General features: G+C 44.9%; 2 protein-coding genes and 1 long non-coding RNA gene across 5 annotated transcripts in view; 2 read left to right on the forward strand and 1 right to left on the reverse strand.

Moving 5' to 3' along the window:
• Window positions 1-27,072, forward strand: part of LOC146207856 (uncharacterized) — a 33,099-nt gene extending 6,027 nt beyond the window's left edge. Inside the window, exons 2-4 of the long non-coding RNA XR_014703348.1 lie at window positions 19,815-19,924; window positions 22,392-22,540; window positions 26,976-27,072. This is a non-coding gene — a long non-coding RNA (uncharacterized LOC146207856). The remainder of the gene's footprint in view (window positions 1-19,814; window positions 19,925-22,391; window positions 22,541-26,975) is intronic.
• LOC146207857 (uncharacterized) lies at window positions 1,237-6,872 on the forward strand. Of its 3 annotated transcripts, none has more exons than XM_084591058.1 (4): window positions 1,237-1,732; window positions 1,845-2,063; window positions 2,155-2,317; window positions 6,776-6,872. In XM_084591058.1, the coding sequence occupies exons 1-3, from the start codon at window positions 1,557-1,559 to the stop codon at window positions 2,309-2,311; spliced, it is 552 nt and encodes a 183-aa protein (XP_084447184.1). In that variant the 5' UTR covers window positions 1,237-1,556; the 3' UTR covers window positions 2,312-2,317; window positions 6,776-6,872. The 3 variants fall into 3 exon arrangements, with proteins under 3 accessions (XP_084447184.1, XP_084447176.1, XP_084447192.1); XM_084591050.1 differs by lacking the exon at window positions 6,776-6,872 and adding an exon at window positions 4,130-4,457 and having other exon boundaries at window positions 1,238-1,732; XM_084591066.1 differs by lacking the exons at window positions 2,155-2,317; window positions 6,776-6,872 and adding an exon at window positions 4,130-4,457 and having other exon boundaries at window positions 1,241-1,732.
• Window positions 8,637-10,616, reverse strand: LOC146207858 (uncharacterized). The gene is made up of 3 exons (XM_084587176.1): window positions 10,335-10,616; window positions 9,108-9,173; window positions 8,637-8,930 (listed from the first exon to the last, which is right to left on the reverse strand). Exons 1-3 carry the CDS (start codon window positions 10,614-10,616, stop codon window positions 8,886-8,888), a joined length of 393 nt encoding a protein of 130 aa, XP_084443302.1. The 3' UTR covers window positions 8,637-8,885.
• Window positions 27,073-27,421: the final 349 nt, after the last annotated feature.

The following is a 27,421-nucleotide window of genomic DNA, read 5'->3' on the forward strand; positions in this document are numbered from 1 at the left end:
CAGTCTCGCCATTTCGCCGTGCCTGTCCGTGTCTGTCTGAAGAAGAAGAAGAAGAAGAAGAAGAAGAAGAAGAAGAAGAAGAAGAAGAAGAAGAAGAAGAAGAAGAAGAAGAAGAAGAAGAAGAAGAAGAAGAAGAAGAAGAAGAAGAAGAAGAAGAAGAAGAAGAAGGAGGAGGAGGAGGAGGAGGAGGAGGAGGAGAAGAAGATGAAGCAGAAGCAGAGAAAAGGAAGAAGAAGAAGACACATAACTCGGTATTTCGTGGAGGCGAACGACAACAGAGAGTTGCTAGGACAGAAGATTCGTTCGAACGTTGTGACGGTGGTGTGTCCCGGAGTTTTCTATACCCGAACGAGATGGTCAACGACAAGAGACAAGGGGTGCTCATATGTGAAGTGATTCCCCTATGGCATAAATAAAGCTGAAACCATATATCTAAACTACTACGTGCAAAAGTGATTTCTTTACTTCAAGCCGAACCTAAGCGTATACCCATGCAGATTGCGCTCGCGTAACTCCAGTTTTAACCAGAAGCTAAACCACAGTTAATTTTTTCTACCACGCCAAATCTCCGTCTTCGCGAAGGTGTAATATTAAAATAAAATACTTAAGGTCCATTCTGTAGTTTAAATAGAGTACGAAATGTCCTAGTCAATTTTCTTTGGTCGCATTCTTGATTAGGCCACACACTATTACCTTGCCTCTTGGCTTGGCCTTACTTCTCTTGCACTTTTCATTAATATTTATCATTTTCTGCTACGTGGGTTATTCGGCGATGGTTGCATGCCTCAGAGCACAGACAGGTTTTCCGTATAATGGTCTGTCAGTAGAGTTGAAGCCTATGGCAAGAGCAATCGGATTAACTCGACTTAGTTCCTCGGAATATCTCCCGGCGCTACCGGGGAAGTACAGCAGATATCACGCTTGTTTCCGGTAATAGCTATAGCTGACTGCTTGCATTAGAGAAAATTTCCGCATGCATTTAAAATGTTACGAGGCCCTAGTCCTGACTATGTAGACGTCGTCTTGTCGTTTACAGGGCAATTCAGATGGCGACTGACGAGTGTCAGATTTATTGGCATTATCCCCGAAGGACTGAGAAGGTTAATCGGACAGGTAAGAATAAATAGGGATCTGAAAAAGAAAAATGTATGGTGCATAGCGGGACAAAATGAATCAAGGAACACGAAAAGATGTGAGACTAGCGAGAGGCACAAGTACTTAAAGGGCCCATGAAAAGCTTGAAGCCGTGCTTAAGAAAGGCGCACGAGCGGTCGGCGTGCCTTCGCTAGTCAGCAAAGCGCAAAAAAATTTTAGGCTAACATCTTTAATAGCGCAGATATTCCATATTAAAAATGACGCTCCTCCTCTCCCGTCACTGTAGCCCTCAACTCATACACGCCGATGCGCCGGCCAAAAAAAAGAAAATGTCCGGGCCGACGCCCCGCCCATAATGCGTCACGAAGTGACGCCACCGACTCTCGGTTTGTTTACTTCCGGTAGTGCTCCGATTTTTTCCCCTTCGTGTTTGCGGAGCGGCGGTTCGCGTGTCGGTCGCCATGGATCGCATGGATCCCGAGCTCGAAGCGAGGCTGCGTGAAGCCGCTGCCGAGCTGGACTTTGATCCATATGATTATACTCCGTTTCGTGATCCGCTAGACAGCGACGACAGCAGCACGCCATCGACTGGCCCTTCTGAACCACCCGCTGGCAACGGAGACGACGGCCTACTATGGTGCGTTCCGTGGCGCACGCGCCACTGCACATAGGTTATTACAACTTTCTTATTTCACGAAATGCCATTTCGTGTTTGCTTCGCGGCCTTTTCACATTTTACTTATGCGCAGGTGCCGCTGCGGCCGCTGCGAAAGCATGCCCACACCTGAAGAAGATGTGTGCTGCCGCAGCATGCCGGAGGTGCTGGTGGTGTGCCAGCAGGACGGCGGCTGCATTACGATCCACCCAGCGTTCCAAAGCGTGTGCCTAACGCCCGAAGTCCTTCGGGCTGTGCACATTGCACGAGAGGAGGAGGGAGCGAACATCGATGGAGACGGAGATGTAAACAAGTAGGTAGTGCGGAAGCGTCAGGTGACAGATTCGCATTATTTTTTTTGTGTGTGTGTATGATCCGTTTACTGTAAAGCGTGGTATTTTCAGGCAGCACCGCTTCATAGCCTACTGCTTGTTTACCAAGTGGATTTGGGGCAGGCTGGGCGAAGGCAACAGGGTGGTCCTGCCAGCCTGCGTCGTTTGCGGGGTTCGGCGTGAATTTCCGTCGGCGAGCTACATGGGATTCAGGCACCCTCCCCTTTAATCTCAGGTGATTGTCGCTTCACTGCATGCTGTATTCTAAACTTTATCACGTGTGCAGGCGCACTGCTTCGAGTGGTGCATGGAAGTGCGTTTATTTTTAAGGTGGAAAAATAGAGAATGCTATTTTATGAACGCCAAGTTATGCACTGCGTCAAGTGTCTGTTTTGTGGCACTGTTTAAGAACAGACATCTCGTTCCTCTAAAGTGCCAGAACTTGTAGATATCTAAGCAAGAAAGGTGTAGAACTGTTAGTTAGTGAAAAATAAAGCCTGGGAAGAAAATTCAAATCCTAGTAAAAAAAAAATACACATCCAAAAACAATCCAGAATGGAGGACAATGCCGAGCATCGCCAAGTCTGCTTGAGCACATGCTTCTAGGCATCTACCGTAAACATTCATTTATTTGGAATGGAATTTTATAGAAAAAAAGAAATTAAAATCGAAACACAGAATGCTTATGCCGAGGCAGCACAAGCATTCTGTGTTTTGAATGATACCGAGTGTGTGAGTGCTCAATACTGACACAATGAAATGAGTGCTTGAAGGTTTGTTTATTGATACTCCTAGCCGTGAATACATGACAACAGATCGCAGAATACATCCATTCCAGCAGTGGAGTAATACAGGTGAAGCACAGATCAAACCACAACTCTTGTTCCTGCATTTGCTGATCTGAATTATTAATTTGAATTTATTTACAGTCTAATACGCTTGCAGAGTGTTACATTTCTTATCTCCAAGCTGCAGTAATAGCTGGTCCCTTTCAGGTGTGTTTGCCAAAGTGTAGGGGCAGCACTGCATATTTTCAAAACGTTGTGCAGGTTCAACCGTCCTTGAACCAAATTTCATGAGCGTTAGCCATTGGCCGCAGTCACAGCTGCTGCTGCCACTTCGATCTTGGCTCGCTTGCACTCTTGCTCAGCTTTTTGGCAATGGGCTAGTCTGGCTTCTCTTTGTTCAATGGTCTCGGCAGGCTGTCTGGCACGGTTGCAACCTCCGTCTATAGTGAGGTGGCGTATGTGCATGGTGTATTTCCGTAAGTTTCATGAAGGAGAAGGAGTAGATGAAACATTAAGACGATGATCATTGTAGCGCACGAAAATGTCTTGCAATTAGAAATTGATGGAGGCGATGTTTACTGTACAGAGGAGAGTGTGTTGTAGTTTTACTACGAGGTGTGATAGGTTGTGGCAGTAGCATAGTGCTCTCATGTCTAAGCTATAAAGATGACATTGTTTGCTGCACAGCGTGAGAGTTCAAAGTCAACATTGCATTCACTTTGAGGTTTGTGCACGGGAAAAGTAGAGCGAATGCTCTAAAAGCCTTATTTTAGCTGTCTCGGCTATCACCAGCTGTCATGCCTGGACATAATTCCCTATTTCTTGATTATCAGCTGTATCTAACTGTGCATTACATCGCTCTCCTTTCACAGTGAATATATGTACACAAATTCTGCCAGCTAAGGTAGCCACTGCTTCTCATTTTGTAGCCTGTACCGCAGGAATCACTTAGTTGGGCTGGGAGACCTTGTCATTGCCTGTTCTAATATTTATCCCTCTGGCATTTTATAGAGCGAGGAGCTTCTTTCATAATTCATTCATTTGGCACTGTTGATAGGGATGTTTTTAACTTGTTCTCTTGCAATTTCTGGGGCCTGAACTTTGTTGACAGCTTGGCTTGTTATCTTGCTTCCTTGAGATCTGTGAATATGTTTCTAGTTTTTACTGTCGCTTTTCTATCTGCATATCTCCTCTTCTGTGGCTTCTTTTCATGGTCGCTTTTTCCAGTGTTGGTGTTTACATTTTATTCATCTGTGCAGGATAGTCAAAGGAAAACGAAAGGCAGTATAGAACAGAGCACCAGATAGAAGGAGCAGAACTGAAGAATTTACAGCTTTGCAGAAAAAGACCACAATGAAATTTGCAAGGAGAGAAGAAGGGAGCACTTATCCAAGGGGAAGAGGTCATCTGCCTTGGGGCAGAGCATTCCGACCAGTTACGTGGGTGTGTGATGGTGGGCTGTCGGCTTTGACGGTTCCAAGCGGCCTCCACTGGCTTCTACTTTGGTTATGTGGGCTGAGGCTTCCCAGTCTACGGTACGAGCAATGCACTTTGCAACACATTCTCATGCTGTGCAGTAAGCATCCTTCTCTTCATCAAGTTCAAACTACAACATACTGTTCAGCTGTGCGGCAAACATTGTGATCTTCATGAAGTACCATCTGCACCACTCCTTCATTTAACCTGGGTAAATATGGCATACACGTACGCCATCTGGACGAGTGCGGCCGAGGTTTGCTAGCGTAGTGTCGGACCAATTTAAGCAGTGTGACATAATTCGCAGTGGTTTCACATTACTGCACCTAAGCAGAATTGAGTGCACTCGTGCAATTTCTTTTGGAGGGGTGGGGGGGGGGGGGGGAGCAGTTCTTTTCACTGCACTAGAGTATGCAGGTTGTGCCACAAATTTTTCTCAAAGTTGGCAAATCCCATGAATCATTGCAGCTCATTGACCTATTTGTAATTTTTGCAATTTTTTAGCATATGTAATACCTTTCCTGCAGTTTTGGTCTGTTTTATATTGTCACAGACCCCGCCTTAACGATTAACAGAGGTGCGGGATCCACTTTACGGTTACCCGTCGTCCCTCTATGAGGTTTGAGAACACAGTTAAAAGTTAGGCCGGTCAACCAGTGAAGTGCGTGTGTTGGTGTGTGATCAAGGAATAAATTTATGCGTCACTTTTTAACACACAGTGGGAACATATATAGGTAGTAGTCCAAATTACACTGCATAAAAAAATTAATAAAACACCAGGACATGATAGTAATAAAAAACGACTCAATAAATGACAAGAGAAAAAAAACGACAATGAACAAACGCTGCGATAAAGAAGACTATAAAATAACAAAGCAAGTATTCCAGAGATAGTAAGTAAGGGCGAGAGTTACACAAAAACACAGCGTAAAATACTAAGCCAGGTCAAGGTTTAAACAAAGCCAAAAAGAATATTCAATTAACCGACAGTCTGTAGCAAAACGGATTCTCACAGCCTTCTTATCTAATGAAGTATCGTAATCGCAGAGTTGGCCGGTAGCGGCGGCCGTACAGGGAGTGGGGACGACAAGTTGGTCGTGGGCTGGGTGAAAAAAACAAGACACTTTCCTGGAGCAAGCAGCCACGAGAGTAAACGTTTTTGTATAGCAGGCCATCACATAGGCATAGGCAAAACTGGCTGTTCGAGGTTGGGTCTTGAGCAGCAGCTAAGAACGACTCCAGATGCTGATCGGTGTGTTCCTCGGTTCAAAAGGTATGAGTATTTGGAAATCTCTGAGATAAAGCAGTGACGTAAGGATCAAAGTTGTCCGCGTCGCATTCCGTCGTGGCAGGTGGCAACCAGGAGAGGCAGTCTCCATCTGCGTGCCGTCGGCCACTTTTGTATGAAATGCTGTAGTCGTATTCTTGCAAGCGAAGTGCCCAGCGGGCTAGGCGACTAGACGGATCACAGAGATTGAGTAGCCAGCATAGGGAATGGTGATCGGTTACTACTACGAAAGGCTCTCCGTACAGGTAGCAGCAAAACCGCTGCACGGCGAAAACAACCGCGAGACATTTCTGCTCGGTGATGGTGTAGTTGTGCTCAGTCTTGCTTAGAGTCCGACTGGCGTAAGCAATCACATGTTCACAGTCGTCATAGCGCTAAACGAGGACAGCACTGAGGCCTATGCCACTTGCGTCCGTGTGCACTGAAGTTGGAGCAGAAGGGTTGAAATGCCGTAAGATAGGATGTGATGTTAGGAGGAACCTCAGTTGTCGGAAAGGATGAGTCGCATTTGCACAGGCTCCATTCTGCACAGCTAGTACACTGCAAGTCATGTACTTTGCGCTGTAGCCTGGCGAGTCACAGCGACCATCCCCTGCCAGGTCTGTTGTTGTCCCTACAAGCTCACTAGCAAGTTCTGCTTGCCTTTGCTGAAAAAGCTGCAAAGAAGGAGATGTTCAATTTAGAGTCTACAAACTTGCAGTCATGTGATTGCCTTCATGCATATTAGGATGAGGGGGGCAGGTTTCAAATGCTGCATTGCTTTTCACTTTTCTCACAGCACATTTACTAAAAAAAAAATATTGCAAAAATTATGCCTTCAGTGCTAGAGCATGCAGCTGGTCTATTAAACATGTAGCCAAAGGCAACAGAGATGTGCAGTAGCAGGTGCATTGCACTGCAATGCCTCCGCTGTTGCATATATGCTGCATTTTATATGTTTTATATGTTGCATTGTAGCTTCAAGTTGTTGTCATGAAAGGATGCGACATCTAGTTATCGAGTTAATGACATATACTTTGACTTGAATGTTGTATGAGAGATATCCTTATTGTCAAACCTCATTTCTGGCAGGTAGCAAGTATGCCCGTTGGTAGTTGTAGTAGGTCCTCTCTGTGATGCCTTGCACCCCAATGGATTGCAGGAACCGAAGAACTGAAGCTATACCGCAGCCAGAGAACAAGATGCCTGCAGCCAGGAGGACATTTCTTGCTGCTTTTCCTTCAACCAGTGGTTGGCTTTTTCGGAGGAAAGAATGCTGCAGTGAGCATGTCCCCTTCACAGTCACAAGGCTTCCCGCTATGCTAAAGTAAAGGGTTCTTGTTTGCCCACACATTGTTCAGGTCTCAAGAAGCTGCCGCTGGCAACCCTCGAACACAAGGAATTTTCGCTCTTTGTAGAGGGGTTTCTCAATCGCTGACTGGGCCGTTTCATCCTGATGGTCGCTGAAAAAGAAGTGCAGTGATGTCAGCGATTGGTGCCGTGTGATTGTTAATATTATGAACTAATACGTAGCAGCCGTGGATGTTCATCTCGGAATGTCTTGGCTGTAAAATGTGCTAAATAAAGCTGCTGTCAAAGTTTATTGTCGGTATGCATTTTTTTTTTTTTCATTCTATCAACAGGGAACAGAAAAATGCCATGGCAAATTAGGTACACTTTAGGGCTACGCAACTTATATTTTTTTCACAACAGAATCAAATATCCTTGTGCATCTTAGTGACTTGTTCAAATATTTGTGCAAAATTAAACTTCAAAGTGCATGTGATGGCTCCGTAGTAGCTCTAAAGACAGCACTAATGTACACTAGGCAGACACAGCATGACCATATTATGTAAGGAAAAATTGCCCTTTTGCTACCTGACGCAACTGTGAATAACCTAACACCACGTCCGAGATTAGTGGTGTGCAAGGTATGTATGAGGCATGGTCTCTATAGACTCATCAAGGCAATATTTGTTGACCCATTGTGAGTATTACCACATCCTTAATCATGTCAAGCCATGCATGAGAGTTATGAACGCTGTCATTCGAATGGACTGTGTCACAGGGAGGGTATATTTGCAGGTTTGAATGAGTGAATATGTGACACATAGGTGACGTATTTCGTCAAGTTTTCTTTTTTTTGCCTAATGAACAGTGCTTAAATGACAAATTTTCTTGCCTGCTATAGCCAGCAAATGCACAAAAGTGGATGAAAGAAGTTCTAGCGAGCGGCCAGTGATAGCAGTAACTGGCCAGTGATAGCAGCCTGCCACCGACTTCTCTGGTGGCAGGCTTCTCTGTTTAAACCTTGGTGCTGACTAGAGATTTAAATCCAATAGACACCTGTGTGCCTGGAAAAATTTCATATATTTAAAATTATTCGCAAGCACCCCATCTACGTTTAATGTAATCAATCATATAGCTCTTTAATACATTTTCACAACACTACAACATCTTTATCAATAATGACTTACCAACAGAATGGCACTCCCACATTGCGTTGCCACAGTATGCGTGCGAGTAGTTGAAGGCCCCGCTGGTGATTCTTCCTGCAGACAGATATTCATAATTATAATGATGGTTGCAGATTTGAAATTTTTCATGCTTTCATTTTCAGGTGCTGTATAGAGAACTGCCCGTAACAAAATGCAAACATTGTCAACTTGCTAAACGTACACAAATACACAAATATTCTGAAAGTGGAGAACTGATATGACTAAAAAATTTGCACAGACAAGCTGTAGTTTGTGGAGTTTCAAGAGCCCTGAAAAATTTGGAGGCATGTTAGCAGCAGAAACAAAAGACACAGTGCAGGACAGTCGACTAATACACTGTTCCATGAACCAATCCAGCAGCTCATTATTTTTGAACGTCGGTCTCCCATGTTAATCCAGTTAATATATGTGCTCCGAGTTTCTTTTTTTTGTGTGCCAGTGCACACCAAAGCCTTGCATCATCCACTAAACAAAATTAACTATTTGAACTCCAAAATAACCTCATCTATACAGGAAGAGCTACATTTTAATTGCTTCCAGAAGGTGCCTCAAGCGATGATCGAGCTTGTGCATGGAAGCAGACATAACATTTGCACTAATTTGCATAGCTTACTTACTCGGGCAATAGAGCCATCATATGCAATATAATACAAAGCTGTTCAGTACAGTTGAAAATTAAGTGTGTACATATGTCAAAACACTTGCGTCATCCACTGGACAAAATGAACTATCCAAAATATTCTCGCCTCTACAGGAAGAGCTGTGGTATTTGGATCACCTCCGGTAGGTGCCTGAAGCAATGGTTGAACACGTAACTAACTGCATGAAAGCATAATGACATAGCAACAGTTGTGCTAGTTTATATAGCTTCTAGCAATAGAGCCATCATATATGCGTGCAACATATTCCAAAGTTATATATGTGGCCTAAATATTCATAAATATAAATATAAAAGTATATATACATTGTTATTAATACCATGATAACAGTACTAACCTGTCCAAAGGAAACCTGTGTAGTGCTGAGGTCTTTCGGGCTTCCTGGCGATGATGGTTTGCCATGCTAGGAAAAGAAAGGAAATTTGTGCATAATCAACATTGTGTTAATGGCAGTTTTATTATTCTGCACATGAATGAGAATGAAAGGAGACAAAAGTCTGCAAGTGCAAGGTCATAGGGGATACCTTCTTTTTTTTTTTTATCTATATACCACATGTTATTTTTCCTTCCACTTGGTATTTAATCATATTTCTGCCTAAAATCGTTACAGGACTAATTCTGATCAATATCACCACAAAAGTATTTAAAAAAACCCTACATTTACCTTGGACTCGACTGTTGGCTCCTTTCATTAATTGTATCATAACGAGCCAATTTCCCCTTCAATTTTCCGCTTCATGAATGAGAAAGACATGCATATACAGGTGTTAAAAGGCAAAGATCAAGAGCAGACTAAACGCACTGTAAAATAAGCATATCTTTAGGTGGATGGGGGGTGGGGGAGGGGGGGATGCAGTTGATCTGTATTATTAGTGTGCTGGTATTTTTTTTATTACAAGTCAGGCTTGGTTTATGGGGTTCAACGCCCCAAATTCGACTCAGACGAGGCGCCGCACAGCACTGAGTGACATCGCACAGCACATGTACAGGTGCGGACGTAAGTAAACCGAGCAGCTAGGCTTTTTCAGTCAAATTGCCTTCCTCACTGGAGATCAGGAAATATTTGTCCGTGAAAGGGCACTTGCGTCTACTACCGGTCCACGCATCCCACGACTACCAGTTTCAAATATGCACCGAGTGAAAAATGAAGAAAAAGCTTGCTCCGTTTACTTTTGTCCGCACCGGTACGCGGGCACCTTGCTTGCGCTTCCGTCGAAAAGCGGCCGCTGTGCCTTGGGCACAGCAGTCGACCACCCTAACCCACTGCACCACCCAGGCAAATTATACTGCGATTGTTGTGATCGCGTACACGTTAGTGTATGTTAATTCATGTGCGCAGGTCGCCTTATCTTTCTTTTTTTTTCCCTTATCCGCGCGCCGCAGGGCGAGAGCTCCCTTTCATACATTTTCAGCGCCTTAACTTGTAGTGTTCCTCTCGCAAGAGCGATTTGCGCGCAAGGAATCTGCGCCTGCAAAACTTGCGCTAGGCTTCATGCACTTCCATGCGAGACTCCGAGCCATGCTACGCGTGTTTCCACAATAACTCGCAACCCAGAAAACTTACCATTCCAGGGAGAAACTGCGTCGGCAAAGCGTCGGACTTGAGGCGTTGACGTCTCATGTTGAGGCCAGTTTGCTGCGCCAAACTGGGATTATACTGGTATGCGTCACGGGAAAAGTGGCGGCCACAAACTCTGAGCTCCTGGCGCTTGTCCGACGATGACAGCCCGACGCGTTGGAGCCAGCTTTCCCGCGTGACACCTTGCTTTGTAGGGACACGATGTCGCATTATAACATCTTTCCTGTCCTCGGCTTTACAGCCAACTACACAGCAATGGTGGTCCATTGCAGATCAGAAAAAAAGCAGCAGCAGTTGAGATCGCGAGATTTCAAGACTGACAACCGGGCAACACGTGCTTTTGCGAGCAGACGGATCTCTCTCGGCCGGAAGTGTTCCGCTTCTATCAAGATGCGCGCAGAATTCTTACCTTTCTTTAATGTACAATAATAACTAACGAATAAAATACTTCTTTCAGGAAGAATAGTGCTAATTTTAAAATCTATAATTGCAAAAATTACACGTGACGTCATATGGCCATGGCCAATGATAACGCTAACCCCAATGACGTCGCATGGGCTGGGCGGCTGAAAACGCACGGTGGTGTGTCGCCCAAATCGGCTGCGAGCGGCAATTTTCCAAAATTATTTGTAAATTACAGCTAACACGCAGAGCTTTTTGAATGTGATCTCGATGCTCACTAAGACCACCTCTAAACACATGTAGCATCAAAATACGGCCTTAAATGGCGTTTCAGGGGCCCTTTAAGGATACTGCGGTGAGCTACGCCATAGCAGATGATTTGCACAGAGGTGGCTGGCAAAAGCGGTGTCTTCAAGAATTCCTATGGTGACGGCGGATGGTGTTCTTCCGAGAACCTTTCCAGCAATAAGCGATAGTGCCTAGGAATGGAATTAGTGCAGCTATCCAAGTTCAAGGAACACCGTTCGTTCGTCCGTTAGTTCGTTCGTTCGTCCGTTCTTTCTTTCTTTCTTTCTTTCTTTCTTTCTTTCTTTCTTTCTTTCTTTCTTTCTTTCTTTCTTTCTTTCTTTCTTTCTTTCTTTCTTTCTTTCTTTCTTTCTTTCTTTCTTTCTTTCTTTCTTTCTTTCTTTCTTTCTTTCTTTCATCGTCCTATACAAAAGCAGTGCGACGGCCAACGTTGTGCTCGTATATATCAGTGCTTTGAAATGAAAGCGGTATGCTGCAACACCATTTTCCAGCCGCTGTCGAATCGATTCCTCGACTGACACTCGGCGTCGGCTCGTAGATGTTCTTTGCATCACCGCAGCAAGGCCGAGTCGTTCCGCGCACGCGAAGACCGCGAAGACGCGGCGGCGGGATGCGATCGGACTCGACGATAACGGAGCTTCGGCCACCGGTGAGGAAAGAAACCGGATTGCTCCCTGAGCGCGCACAGTGAGGACTCTCTCTGACCTCCCGGCTCTTCTTCCCGGATTGACCTCGCGAAGGGTGATTCCATACGCCTGTGTGGAAACACATAGTTCAGAATGTGAACGGCTGCTCAATGCGGCGCCAATTGTGCGAAGTAAGGTTTCTCTGAGTACGAACCTCAGATCTGCCTTCTGCCGAACTGCTGCAGACTTCTTAATCTCACTTGCCCACGTGATTCTCTGCCACCCCCTTGCAATGGTCGACGTCTCTTGGAATTCAGTACGATACCTAGGGACCATCGGTTATCCCCCCTGCGCATTAAATTTCCCTGTATGTCTATTCTCTTTCTCTGAATGGAGCGAGAATATAAATTCGCGCTTGCTCCCCAACCAATTCAACTCTATTTCTGCCTCTAAACGTTACCAGTATCATTTTACTTACCATATAACTTGCTGCGTTGTCGGTAGTTTAATTTAGAGCCCTTTCGTAGTCCTCCATGTTTATTCCATGTCCATGCACCAGCATACTGACTCTCTCCGCACGAGGTAAGTGACACAGGGCCCCGTGACTACTGAAAACTAAACTTTTGGAATAAATCCGCATATATAATCTAAGGTCCCAGCTGTGGCGCAGGGCATTGGATAAGAATACAAAGTTGACTGCGATGGTTCAAATGGAGCAAGACGCATCACATAGACCATTTTCGTCGTAAACACATTGATAGGAAACACTATCGTGCCCTATGAAATACGGACACCTACATGATTTCTGCCAAGCTTCTTTCCTTGTTTCTGAAAGCTTTGATTCGCTTTTTTAGTTCTCCGATTTTATGTACACACTTTCCTACCTCAGAAATCGCTTCGTCAGTGCATTTCTGCAACGGCAGTTTATTTTAGATATGGGATGTCCGACACATACTCATCCCATGTTTCTTGATTCGCGCTTAACATACTATTATCAAAAAGAAAGATCAGCTTGGAAGAGTCACGGAGCCACGGAGGTCGAAAACGGACCACATTTCAATGTAGGTTAGTCAAGAAAGTATGGATTTAAAATATTTCTCCTAAAATGAAGATCAAATTAGGCAAATATAGCTTTGTAGTTACATAATTTTACGAAAATATAGTTTTTTGTTATAAATATATGAAAATGAAGCTTTATAGGTTTATAGAGCTTTATAGGAAAATGGGAGTGAAGAAGCATCGTAGTTAGCGACTGGAGGACAGAAACACCCAGTAGGCCCGTGGTTGCCTCTTAGCAATCCTGACAGGAAGCGCGGTGGATCGTGCAACACGTCGCGTCCCTCTCCCGACCGCGCAGACTCGCTACGCAGTTGGCAGAACGTGGTGCGGGGCCGAAATGAAGCAGTCGTCCTCGCGCGGAAGCCATACGGAGCAGCTTGCGATGGCCTTCTTTTATATATCCCTCTCGTGAGGTGGTGGCCTGCACTCGAAGCAAGACAAGCGAGCTACGGTGGCGACGCTCCTCTTCTACGCCGATAATCCTAAACCGCGTTCAGGGGAACCGCGATGACATCTCGGAAGCTTGGGCTCTTCTTTCGATTTTTTTTTTTTTCCTGTTCGTTTTCTTTCGCGAGGCGGGATGGCGCTGGGAGGCAGAAATTCGGCCATCTGTTATGTACACGTACCAGGTATCGCTTTCACGTGCCTCTTTACGTCGGACAGGAATTGAAGCGGAAGAAGATCGCGTGCCTCGCGGGGGAGCCACTTCCGCAATCACGCGTGCGATTTCGACATCTTCGATGTTCGGGACCGAGTACGAGGTCGCTGGCTGGGTAGCGATAGCATAATCTGTTACATTGTGCCAGAATCACCATCTCGCTATTCCTTCTGCAGATATATATTTGATGCTCCTTATTACTATGTGACGCGGAAAAAGAGATGAGCACTTTAGTATATAGCGTTGTGTTGCCGTATAACGCTATACCGACAGCGGCAGGCGTGGCGCTGCGGTTTACAGTAGCGCTATGCTGAAACTCCCGATTCCGATGGCATCAGAGACCTTATCGGAGTGAAGGCTAATTGCAAAAAAAAAAAAAAAAAAAAAAAAAAGAAAAAGAAAAATGAATACGAACAGTACCTGAGCTTAGGCAACCCTTAAATTACGGGCTAACTATATGGAAGCTCACAGCGATTATGGAGTGCATTTTGCTCAAGCAAACCTGTTGACTATACGCCTGGGAACTTCATGGTATGTCACCGCTGTCATTTCCCTTGGCAATTCACGCGACTGCTTATTTATCGCCAAAGGGTCGGTTCTGAAATACATGGAGATTAAAAACGCCAAAGGGTTTACGTCTGTCTGACAAATAATTTTACGGTACAAAGAAGGCTCGTTTAGACGTGCCCCGCCGGGGTGGTGCAGTGGTAGGGCGTTCGACTACTGTGTCCAACGATGCGGGATCGAATCCCGGCCTCGGTGGCCGCTTTTCGTTGGAGGCGAAAAGCTAAGCTCCCGTATGCTGTGCGATGTCAGTGCACGTTAGATAACCCAAGGTGGTCAACATTTCCGGAGCCCTCCACTACGACGTCTCCACTTAGTCGCTTTGGGACGTTAAACCCAACAAACCAAACCAAACTAATCTTTTAGACGTGTAAATGAAAAAACTTTAGAGTCCGTAATTCCTCGATTATTAGCCATGTCCGTACTCCAGCGGCGGCGGCCGTGCATTATCAAAGAAGTACGGGAAGAAAATATCGCGCACGTAGAATGAAAGTTCCTTGCATGACATTTCCCACAGGGTTTGTGAAAAACGTCAGATGACAAAAGCTATAAGGATAAAGAATTGCAATCCGTGCAAATATTCGCCAGCTTAAGCTATCGAGGAGCATAACGAAATAAAACCTGAGAAAATACGACAAAAGTGTGTTCAAACGCTTCTGAATGCCTTTGTCGTCGAGGGAGCCAGCAGCAAACATAATTTTGGAGGTAGTTCACTAAACTCTCCACGGCGTCACCATGTTTTGAGGTCCCTTCGCCCGTGTGGTGACGTGCTAGCTCTCGCGAAAGCTAGTAAGCATCGCCTGTCGTGTCCCGACCGCCGCCCCGCGCGTTCCTCCACGTCGATTTGCTCACATCGCAGCGTAGATCGACGCCTGCAGCTCTCCTTTCACCGGTTGGCCTGCTCTTTGGGCGCTGATTTCTCTGCGTGTTGGGTTAGCGGTCTGCCCGATACACGCGTTTTCTCTTGAAACCTGTTTAGTAACTTTCCTCCAGTAACTTTTTTATTGCTTGACTTGAAAAATTTTGAAGTCGCGGCCTTTTTTCCTGTATTTCATCGCACGTTGTTTACATTACTGTCTGAAGTTCTAAATGCTTTGAAGTGACGTCCTGGTACATAAAATAACTGATTCACTATCAGGGCAAGACTGATTCGGAAAACGCTGGATGTTAGTATGAGACTAAAATCTACCGCACTAAAGACATAATACGCCCGCTTCATATCAAAAGTGCCGCTCATAACACCTCGTGTGATGTTACCAATTACTGCACCGCTGAGAGTAAACAGACTGGTAATCTATTTTCAATTCCACCGTATATATAATTAAATCCTAATTTCAATAAAATAAAAAGCGCAGTGTTGCCTGCCAATAATAATCTAGCTTCTTGCTTCACATTTAGTTGTGTGCATAGACAGTTTCATCTCATTGCCACAGCCAAATCATGTTACTGCGATTGCGAATTCTACTCAGACAAACCTACAAATGCAGACAACTTTTTACCCTTTAGTCTGTTGCGTTTATTTGGTACCAAAGTTTTCATCCCGTGGTATTGCAATTAATCACAGCAGGGCAGCCGTTGTGACATCTTTCTATGCCGCTCCTTGCTTCTAGCTCCCAGTTTTTCTAGGAATACGCGCCTTCTGAAAGGTTCCGCAGCCTGACAGTTTTCTAAGTCATTAACCTTATTTACTAGATAACGTATAATATTTTCGTATTTTTGTTGTCGGTTTCAAATCAATTCTGTAATAATTCTGTAATTCTGAGTCGGTAGAGCGACTGCCCCGGAAAGTTTCTGACGAAGCTGTATAGTTTTCCTTTGTAGCCGTATGGCTGCGCTTGGGTGGATGTCAACGAGTAATTACTCCCTTATTACAAATCTACTCCACCTTGGGGGATTCCCCTAAATATTTGACCAAATCAATTCTGCTTTTAACGTATTAATAACTGTGAACTCGGCACCGAGACGGGCAGTTCGCTCGGTAATGACGGTAAATGCTTAAGACACTGCTTTTAGAGAAGCGTGTACAGAAGACAGCATATGTTGATTAAGTCTGAAAGAAGCTGCAATAACGTTTGCTCTTAATTATTATGCTGTGTGGTGCTTATTGCTCGCCTTCATTCCGGTCTGTTTAACGCAAGCATTCAAGTACGATATCTAGAAAAGGGAGGACACCACAAAGAACAAACATAACCTACTAATCGCCCATTTAGTTTCAGAGGCAGTCATAGCACACAAGATGCTAGCAAAATCCTATAAAAAAACATTTATTAAAACGCCTTCCGCGTTGCTTCAGATGCGCTAAGGTGTCTTGCTTACTATTTTGTGTAGCCAGTACAAGCAGATACATCCTCATCATTATCATCATCATCATAATCATCATCATCAGCCTGATTATACCCACTACAGGGCGAAGGCCTTTCTCATATTTCTCCACTTAACCCGGTTCTGTGCCAGCTGCATCCACTTGACCCCTGCGAACTTGTTAACCTCATCCGCCCACCTAACTTTCTGCCGCCCCCTGCTACGCTTTCCTTCCCTTGAAATCCAGTTTGTTACCCTAAGCGAGCATCGGTTATCCTCTCTTCGCACTGTATGTCTTGCCCATGCCCATGCCTGTCCATGCCTGCCAAGCAGATACATAAGTAGTTAATTTAACTATTCCGAGAATCTTCCGTAATATAAAGGGACGACTAAAGTTTCATTGTGTGCTCTAACATGGCAGGATACGAGAGGTGGCGCCACGCGCGCTTCACCGCTCAAGTCCGACCGCGGCTTAATCTAAATGATCCATTGGTCCTTTTTTGTAATCACTAGCAATAACCTCGTTTGCTTTGTGCATCTTTGCCGGCATCGAATAACATGTGATGTTACGTTCCCAGAAATGTCTTTATTAAGCTATTTTCAACATTCTTTTTTGTAAAACTTCCTACTGGAAGAAGCAACTCGTAGTAATTCCACGAACGTGGCAGGAGCCCCCACTGCATGGTTTAGAAACAGACCCCGTATGGGCTCCACACTTTTGACAATGGGTGTACATAGGTACACACTTCTTTGTCCATTTGTGCGCACTTGAGGCAAGGCGGTCAAGTGTTACATGTACGAAAATACCTTTCGATGAGCTAATCTGATCAGGCACATATGCTAATTATTCTTTTGACGCTTAGTTGGCCCCAATAAAAGTCGCGCTTCGACACAGCCCTTACCAGGAACGCGTACTGAGAACGTCGCTATTTCCGACCCAGTCCCACCACATATTTTTCTCGCTTTCTTTTCTTTGTTCGCACGAGTCGGAATGCCGCGCCGTCCGTCCGTGTTAGGAACAGGAGAAAGTCAGAGCCGGCGGCAGGGCGTCTTTCAGCGACGGAACGGCTTAAGGCACACTCGTCGCGCCTACCAAAAAAAGACGCCTACTTTCTTTTCCCACGGTCTGCGCGACGCTTGCGTCGCTACGCAACGCAGCGTTCAAGACACGTCCGTGCGTACTCCTCCTCTTCTGACTGCGTGGCGACCGACACAGCAAAGCTCGACAAGAGCCTAAACGTCGCGTGGACGCCATATTCTTCGCTTCCACGCTCGCTGAAAAGGCGACACAAAAGCCGTTCGGGGTCTCTTTCGGCGCGTTCCCTTCTCGCGCGTCGTCCTATTCCTTCCTCCGCGTCTCTTTGTCCCCGCAACTGGGCCGAGGTTTTTAGGAAGCGAAGCATGTGGCGCGTTTGCCGACACTGGCTCGACTTTCTCGAGCCGGCGCTGGCGTTGCCTAACGAGAGCAGAGCGGTGCAAACACGTCGCGCACGAAAAGGACAGTTAGAAAAAGCAGGCCGGCAGAAGCCATTGAGACAGACGTGTAGCAGTCACTTGCCCTGACCGCCCCCGTGAGCGAGCACAAGGACAGTGAAACCAGCGGGTGAGGGCTAAGAGAAACGGAACAGCACCTCTCCCCCTTCATTTTTTTTTTTTTTTTTTAGAGAAAAAGGGAGATAGCAAACAGTTAACAAATCGAATGCCTTCTTTGCAGCTTGTGACGACATTCACAATTTCAGTCCATTGTTGTGTTTAGTGCAGAGGTTAGATTAACAAGAAGCTGAAGTGTATACGTACAAACGCGCCACTGCCCATCGAATGCGCATGCTCACTGTAGCAGCAGGCAAGTACTGGGCCCTGTGGACACAGCAGCTCCGTAACGTGGTGCTGAGAAGCGCTTTGGCAACCTTCCATCACAGCCTGGCTGTTGTGATTGATGTTTACAAAAAGAAAGAAGAAAAAAAGCTCTGTCGAGAATGTAGAACGACGCCCATTAATTTCGGCCTATTAATTTCAAACTCTCTCGCTTCTATATCCTCTCTTCTTTTGTTTTTCTTAAGATGTTTAACACTTTAACTTAAGGTCTAGAAAAATCTAAAAAATTTTCTAATATTTTTATTCCTATTCTATTGTAACTTTTCTCATGCTACTCTGATACTGAAATTATACTATTTTATTGCATGCTGATTGCTATACACAATATATCGAAAGAAAACGTTTTCTAGAGGTGCTTTCCCTCAATGCGCGCAGCAGTTTAGATAATTGGTTCCGAGAAACGCAGCAATTTATCTTAACAGACGCGCCGTTACAAAATATCAGGTGCGTCGATGTTAGTCGCACTAGAGCAAACAAGGTTGCGCCATACGCGAGCATCGCCTAGTACATCGTTGCCGTAGTCCTTTTGAGATGCAATAAACAAACCGGCCTCACTCCCGGAGACATAAACCAAGCGTTCATTGTCGCCTCTATCCTCATGAATGAGCGCTTCTTCAAACAGTAAGAATTGCCTCTACCAGCATTGACCAAACGTGCGGCCATCTAGACATCAATGAGGACAATTAAAACGCGATTCACTTGCCATAATATTACTTCTACCGGGACTTCTTCCCACCTTTATATGCGTAGAATTTTAAAAATAAACAGGAACATATTGAAGTGATTAACAGGAACCGACGCAAGTAATAGCTGAACAACATCGATCTCTACGATTGCGAATTGCAATTGGCTGTATTCGCACTATGTCCTATGACGAGTGCAGTTCGAGCGATAGGGTTATCAGGCAGCGCATTTCTAGCGTATAAAGGTCCGTATGTCATAATAATATAACAAACACTTTGATATCAGTGAAGAAACTGCATTGGGAAATTGCGAAAGCATTGGCGTCCGCGCGACATTGGTGCCTTCAACGCCTTTCTACACCTGCCTACCCACACGGCATGACTCGGCACTTTTTGTCTCATGACTCACGAATTACACGACTCGACACTTTCATTTCATATGACGAATGAATCATGACTAGTTGATGATGCAGCACTTTTTTATACCATGATTTACAACAGTCATCCGCTCATTGACTGATGACGTACGTCACTTGGTGATGGCGTCACGACGGGGCCAAATCTGGCGACACATTTTGCAGACACTTCCGTCATCATGTAGCTTGCTAACGCTTTTGCATTAATAATAAGAAGTAATAAACTACTTTAATTATGTTAGGGCTACGGAGCAATTTTGACCGCCTGGGGATCTTTAACATGCACTGACATCGCACAGGGCACGACGTGATTCGGGTGCTGTCGCAAATGAAACAAACTATTATTCTTTATGAAATGCGATAAAGATGTTCGAAACGCTGAAACGTGCTCCGTAATATTTTGGCCCCTCTGACAAAATGAGGCCGCAGTGCACTGTGTTCAAATCTGCGATTTCATTCTGAGTGCAACGTATACGAAAGAAAGAGACAGACAGCAAAGAAGGAAGAGAAAAACAGGGCCATTCATCTCAGTTGAGTCTCATACGGACATTTTTTTCTTTGTCGCTTGGTTGCAGTTCGAGACGCATGAACACCTCCTCCTGGCCAGTGCTGGAGATGAGCGCCACACAGCCCGCTGAACGTCCATGCTACCCAGCGCTAAGTTCAGACACAGGAGTGTCAACGGGTAAGCGCTTTTATTCACTATAAGCTCTGCGAGGTCTTTTTTCTTTTTTAAAAAAGCTTTGTTCCGTTATTGCTATCGAAATTTTGCCCTATACGTTCTCCCTCGCCTACAAGGGGGAATTAAGTGTGCACTCGATGGACGCGAACAGTGCGTTCGCGCGAAGGATCGCGGTCACGCGCGCTTAACTTTACAGTGATCGGTATTGTGTGCAAAAAGGCAGGCGGTTTATCTGGCAGGGCTCTTTGTAATATTCAAGTAGAGCGAGGTCGAAAGCCACGGACGTTTCGATATCTGAGGAGTGCCAAGTGCGCTATTTGTTAGCCTTACTGACGCGTGTATTTTTCTCGTGTAAGCAGGTTCGCATTATAATCAATCCGCTTATTTCGAATTCTTCCTCGATGTGGATTCCTACCTACTTGCTAGCACTGTCCAACGACAGCCATCCGTTCATGTAATGTTGCTTTCCTCTGAGCAGAAGAGACCAATCGAACTTGCTGGCAAATTCATAAATTTCGCCAAGCGCAGGTGCCTATTACTGATAAGATGTTTCTCCAGCTGGAACATAATAAGAAATTTACTGACTTTGCAGCATGCCGCGTACGGCAATTTTCAGACTTGTAACGTATACGAATTTAGTAGCTTTTCTTTTAATTGAATTGCTTTTCTGCAGATTTTATTGCTTTTCCTGCAATTACGTTTGTGTTTACACATGCGAACAAATACGAAAGCCATATCTTTGATCAGCTAAAAGGGATTAGAGTGACACAGGACTGTAAGTCAACAGTTGAGAGACATGACCTTGGAACGTCATGGCTGTTTTTTCGCTCCGATGGTTTGTTTCCTTTACTTGCATCTTACTGCGGCTCACATCTCGGAATAATTAGCAAGAAAGAAACATTACTCGGCTGCTACCAGCCGAACGCTAACACTTCGATGTGGCATCATTTCTTCGAGTAAATGTTCTCTGTTTTGAGCATATTTCGCCATGCCATCAGCTTTAAGATCCTGGAATCATGAAACACTACTACGTCTGTGTATTATGACCGTCGTATTCTCTATACTACTACGCTCTAGATAACGCTCCATTCACAATACCGTTAACTTTGCCGCGCCGAGGTGTGTTAACACTACGCAACAAAGTATAACGCACCTAACTACTCTCTAGTGCCAAAATACACAGCCTGATCCCACTAGGCGTTCATATAGGTTTGGTTTGGTTTGTGGAGTTTAACGTACCAAGGCGACTCAGGCTATGAGAGACGCCGTAGTGGAGGACTCCGGAAATTTCGACTTCCTGGGGTTCTTTAACGTGCGCTGACATCGCACAGCACACGGGCGCCTTGCTTTTCGCCTCCATCGAAAAGCGGCCGCCGAGGCCGGGATTCGACCCCGCATCCGTCGGAACAGCAGTCGAGCTCCGTAACCACTGCGCCATCCCGGCGGGGCTGTTCCTATAGGCCTCAATGAACTAACATATTTTCGTAAGGTGTGGGTAGGGCTGGAAAGAAAACGTCATTAAAAAGGCATTGAACAAGACCCAATATTTTTTTTTTCTTTCAGAACGATATAATCAACGAGGATAGCGAATGCATAATGATACATATACGACAATACAACAACAGTAGAGACACCGTACAAATATTTACGAATGTGTGAATAGACTTGTTATCAATATTACAATCAATGCGAATAGGGTAACTTTGCCATTAAATCGGAACGAACAGTAGAACTAAAAATAGAGTGCTAATCGAACATTTTTTGCATAAAACGAGTATTTGATCAAGTGAAGCAGCGAAGGGCTATAGCAGTGGCGATGCTGTGCGGTGCAATACCTTGTACAATTACAACTATATAGATGTCAAAAGGCGCTAGAAGGATTGCGACTCGAGTCGTGAGAATTAACTGAACTACCGTCATGTAATCACTGCTGAGAAATTACCCTTTGCTTCTGAATACCACAGCGAATTAGCGCATCAGTATGGGCGGGAGCTACGTATAGGTCTTGGCCTATGAGATTGGGCATCAAATCATTGTATGACCTCAATGGTGGGTGCCACAAAAATGGACCGCATGACCGTGCTGAACTTACCCACCTTTCCACGCACTACGGCGCTGCCGTGGGCCCTGCTTATGTAACAGTCTTCAGAAGAGACTACGGCGTACCTTAATCAAATTTCGTACCAATTATTCGAAAATCATTAAAAAAAAAACGTATTCGAATCGTTTGAAATAATTTTGTTTATTCGTTACTTGATCCTTGCAGCAAATGGAATATGAAACATTTGATTCGCTGTTGGAAAATTTCGAATATTTGCATGCACCTTTATAAAAATCGGAATATGCGCGCGATAAATACCTATTTTTGAGCGCCGCATTTTCTACATTCATCAAGAATCTTGCCGCCTAACGATGTCTCTTTAAGCAATCACGTAAACGAGAATTTTCTTTTTTTTGTTTTGTTTTCAAGGCTTGTTGCTATGGTAATCTAGTTTAATGAAGAAAAGCAGCAGACTAGGACGAAAGCAAGGCATTAAGACAGAGCGGACGCTTGTTATACCTACACAACCGCTTCGGAGACGACAACTACGACCGTTAAAGAATTTTAGTGCACACCACGTAAGTGGTATCAATTTTCTTTCCTTCTGCTTGGTGTTGTAGCGAGCGTAGCGTATAGGCTATAGATAATTAATAAATGCAATCCAGCGCTTAATTGTTATCCGTGGGACGTTATTACATGATCTAGTAAACAAGCCAAGAGGGCGCGCCCGTCGGTAAGCAAAGGAAAATGGAAACATACAAGGGCTAGTCGGTCTTCCGCAGCGATACGCTAAGGGAAACGGAACGGGAAGGTCTGCTGGGCACTGAGAGGAGGGGGCTAGGGGAGGGGACGCAGTGCACGGCATCTCTAGTGAGACAAGATAATGACGTCACGGCCAGAGCGGTCACAAGGGCATTTCCTGGAAATGAAAAGTCAGCAGTGGAGGCGGCGACCGGCTCCGGCTATACTTTTTTTTTGCTCTCCCCCATGCGTCTACTCTACGCGCGGCAAGCATGTGAGACGAGGCGCCGTTTTTCGCCGAGTACTACGAGTCTCCTTCCTTGTCCCTTTGTTCTTCCTCTTGTTTTGTTTCCTCAGTGTCTGCGCTTGACTCCACGCCGGACTGTCCCCGAAGATAGAACGTGGTATCTCCTAAAACCATCGTAACCTAATCTGAACATATGAGATAGCAGGAATTACAATAATTATTTGGATTAGGATCTAATAGCTCACCATGCAAACATTCTTCGATAGTCCGGGCCATCCTTTTGATATTTACTGAAAAAGCTGGTTGCCATTGTGTCGCTGACAGTATTATTACAATAGATAATGTTGCTGCAAACGTTTGGGAGTAATAAGTTATATTTATGCTACCATTAAGCAGTGGCTGACATATTCTTTTCAAATGGATGAAAAAAAAAAAAAAAAAGTCAGTGCGGGCTACGTTTTTGGTTTGCTCTATCTGTAACCATGGCCGCTATCCGTCTTAGCCTGCAGCCAGCGCCTGTCTCACTGCTATATAATCTCAGCCTCAAGCAACAATTCAATGGGCAGCGGCCTGACGACGGGTTGCGCATTCAGAATATGAAGTTTGTCGCTTTCACCCAATATACCACTCGGTAGCATTTCTAGTGTATGGGCGCACTCCGATTTAAAGCAAAACTCATAGTGCGGCCAAATTGGAATGAAAGTTTAGGAAATGTGAGAACTCAGTAAATTAGGAAGACTTTGAAACTTAGGTTTATTTCATCGTACGTTGACCTATTCAGCAACATAGGCGCAGCATCCAAAACCAACTCGCTACTATTGAAGTCCGAGTAAAAAACGGAACAACTCACTTCTCGCGAAATGCAGAGCGCAAATCATACAATAGCCAGGAAAATGAACACAAATTACCTTTAAAACTAGTAATATGTCTTATTTTTAACTCAAACTGGCTGCATGCAGCAGCAAATCGCAAAAATTGACTTTTTTTTTTTTTTTTTCAGCACTGCGTCCAGACGCCCAGTTTGATTTGAACTTGGCGAGTAGAACCCAAGACATGACGTCAATCTCAAACAAACTCGATCGTTTCACACCTCTATACATCACAGGCGGTCGGTAGCCGCCAACGTATGCGCACTGTAGGGCTGTCGAAGACAAAGGGCGCGTCCATTCGATATGGTTTCACATACAGCCAATGTATGCGCTAAGGGACAAGGCGGGCAATTTCATCACGAATATGGACAAGATAGTCAAAGTAGCCGAGCAGTTCTATACAGATCTCTACAGTAGCGAAAGAAGTCAGGACCCTAATGAGATAGGCGGTATAGGGAAATGCAGCCAGACGTTCCGGCAGTGACGAAGGACGAAGTTAAGAAAGAATTAGAAACTATGAAAAGAGGGAAAGAAGCTAGAGAGGATCAGGTAACTATAGATTTGTTGAATGACAGATGAGCGGGGGGGGGGGGGGGGGGGATATCGTGCTTGAAAAACTGGCCACTCTGTATACGCCGTGCCTGGTGTCATCGACGGTACGGGAACCTTGGAAGAACGCAAACATTATCTTAATTCATAAGGAAGGGGATGCTAAGGAGTTGAAAAAATCACAGACCAATCAGCTTACTGTCTATTACGTATAATGTATTCACCGAGGTAATCGTTAAAGAATCGGAACAACTTTAGACTGCAACCGAGTAAAAGATCAAGCAGGTTTTCGGAAAGGGTACTCTACTATCGATCATATCCATACCATCAATCAGGTGATAGAAAAATTCTCGGAATATAACAAGCCCTTATACATAGCAATCATTGATTACGAAAAAGCATTTGACTCTGCAGAAACCTCGGCGGTCATGCAGACATTGCGGAATCAGAGTGTAGACGAGCCGCCGTACGTGAAAGTGCTGAAATATATATATTGTGAGCCCTCCACGGATCTTCTTTCATTTGTACATACCATGATCTTCGTCTTCCTCTTGTACATACCATCATCATCGTCCCGCGGCGCCGGCTCCGGCGCGCGCTTGGGTTTTCTCCATCAGATTAAACGCTTGCACGGCATACCTTGCCTTGCCTTCACGACCTTGCCGTCTGGACCTGGCCTTCTTTCACAATATATAGGGGCTGCACAGCAACCATAGTTCTTCATAAAGAAAGTAACAAAATTCCTATAAAGAAAGGGGTTAGGCAAGGAGACGATTTCCCACGGTACTATACACAGCTTGCTCAGAAGAAGTATTCAGAGACTTGGAATGGGAGCAGTTAGGGATAAGGGTATATGGAGAATACCTCAGTAATCTGCGATTTACTGATGACTTTGCCTTGCTAAGTAACTCTGGGGATGAAATGAAAAGAATGATTGATGACCTAGACAGGAAAAGTAAGAAAGTAGGCTTGAAAATCAATATGCAGAAGACTAAGGTAATGTTTAACAGCCTAGGGAAGGAACAGCAATTTACGTTAGGTAGCGAAGCACTAGAAGTAGTAGGCGAATATGTCTCCTTCGGACAGGTAGTAACCGCAGATCCGGACCATGAAAGGGAAATATCAAGGAAAATAAGATTGGGATGGAGCGCATTTGTCAAGCCCTCCCAGATTATGACTAGCAGCTTACCGGTATCGCTGAAGAGGAAAGTATACAATAGTTGCATTTTACCTGTACTTGTCTATGGGGCTGAAATGTGGAGGCTAACAAAGAGGGTTCTACTTAGGTTGAGGACAACGCAGAGGGCTATGGAAAGAAAAATGGTAAGCATAATGTTAAGAGATAGGAAACGTGCAGAGTGGGTCAGAGAAATAAAAGTTACCGACATTCTAGTGGAAATTAAGGAGAAGAAATGGGCATGGGCAGGACATGTAGTGCGACGAGAGGATAACCGATGGTCGCTTAGGGTGACAAACTGGATTCCAAGAGAAGGAAAGCGTAGCAGGGGGCGGCAGAAAGTTAGCTGGGCGGATGAGGTTAAGAAGTTCGCAGGGGTCAAGTGGGTCACAGGACTGAGTTAATTTGAGGAATATTGGAGAGGCCTTCGACCTGCAGTGGGTATAGTCAGGCTGATGATGATGATGACGACAGCCAATACCGTCATCCACCCGCTTCACATGCTGTTCTCTCTCCATCACAAAGGATAGCTTGCATCACTTTCAACACCCAACAAAGGCATGACATAATTGTGTCACTTGGATGTGTAAATCAGACCCTTTGCGTGTAACCTTTTTTCAGGTAACATAATAGCCCCATGAGGATGGAAAGCTGGCGGGGTCACAAAATTGCTACCAGGCCACTTTTAACCTTCTTTCTTTGAGAAATGTCTAAGTACGTGCGGACCATACGGCATAGTACATTTAGTAACTGTTCCATTCATTTTTGAAGCGAGGAAATAGAGCTCGGGCACTCGCATCCTTCTTTTTTCTCTCAGCGTAGGTATGCGCAATGAATTGCCAAACTGACTTTACCCAATGCTGCTGGACAAATAAATCACGAAAACGATTTTCTGATGATTGATTGATTGATTGATTGATTGATTGCTTGATTGATTGATTGAAATACGTATTTTATAAAACGCCCTGAAGGTGTACTTTGTATTAGGCATTTATGCGGGCATCTGGCCCCACTGCAGTCACGGCGGCTATGACGGGTGCTGGTTCGTTTGGCATCGGCTGCCGTAAAGCTTGGTGCTTGGGACGGCATCCAAAATATCTCCGAACTTCGCCCAGAGCATTGCGACGGGCGCGCTGTGGATAGACACTGGAAGGAGCCAGTCGATGTAGGGGCCGGGCGGAAGAAAATTTTGACATCCGCCAGGCTCTGATGCTGCTATCGTGAAACCAAAAAGAAGAGGGCCTGAATTTGGCCTGTTCCTTGTATACGGTATAACTTAAGCAAACACCTTAATCAAATCTCAGGCTAAACTCTGTTTAAAATCGAATAAATAAATAAATAAATAAATAAATAAATAAATAAATAAATAAATAAATAAATAAATAAAATTCAAGTGCAGATCTGCATAGCCGCCGTTTTTCTTTCGACAGTGTTACGTCTCGCTCAAGGTTGATTAAGTCGACTTAATAATACCTCTGTCATAAAGAGCCCATCGCTTCTCCACACTTGTCTGCGCAATGTCTCGATGCGGTGAGCAAATATCTGTATTTTACCGGCTACTTCTGTTGTCCCATGGCCAAACCGCTGACCAGCAGTTGTGATCGAGTAACCTACACGAACACCGAAGGCGAAGAAGAGTTCAAAGCAGTGCAGAAAAAAAAAAGAAAACACGAGAGAGAGAGAGAGAGAAGGAGGGGGAGGGGGGCAAGCATCCTACACGAACGCCGAAGGCGAAGAAGAGTTCAAAGCAGTGCAGAAAAAAAAGAAAACACGAGAGAGAGAGAGAGAGGGGGGGGGGGGGGGGGCAAGCAAACAAACAAACAAAAAACACAATCCCGGTTCTGTCGGTTAGCAGGAGCTACTCGTGTAAGCACGA

This window comes from Amblyomma maculatum, chromosome 1 (assembly GCF_055883805.1).
Source record: "Amblyomma maculatum isolate TAMU_Amacu chromosome 1, ASM5588380v1, whole genome shotgun sequence".
Classification (NCBI taxonomy): Eukaryota; Metazoa; Arthropoda; class Arachnida; order Ixodida; family Ixodidae; genus Amblyomma; species Amblyomma maculatum.

Coding starts and splice junctions, on each gene's coding strand:
- LOC146207857 (XM_084591058.1), top strand. CDS start 1,557: ATGGATCGCATGGATCCCGAGCTCGAAGCGAGGCTGCGTGAAGCCGCT. Junction 1,733..1,844: donor GGAGACGACGGCCTACTATG/GTGCGTTCCGTG, acceptor ACTTATGCGCAG/GTGCCGCTGCGGCCGCTGCG. Junction 2,064..2,154: donor GGAGACGGAGATGTAAACAA/GTAGGTAGTGCG, acceptor TGGTATTTTCAG/GCAGCACCGCTTCATAGCCT.
- LOC146207858 (XM_084587176.1), bottom strand. CDS start 10,616: ATGGACCACCATTGCTGTGTAGTTGGCTGTAAAGCCGAGGACAGGAAA. Junction 9,174..10,334: donor CGCAGTTTCTCCCTGGAATG/GTAAGTTTTCTG, acceptor TTCTTTTCCTAG/CATGGCAAACCATCATCGCC. Junction 8,931..9,107: donor CACAGGTTTCCTTTGGACAG/GTTAGTACTGTT, acceptor GCTTTCATGCAG/TTAGTTACGTGTTCAACCAT.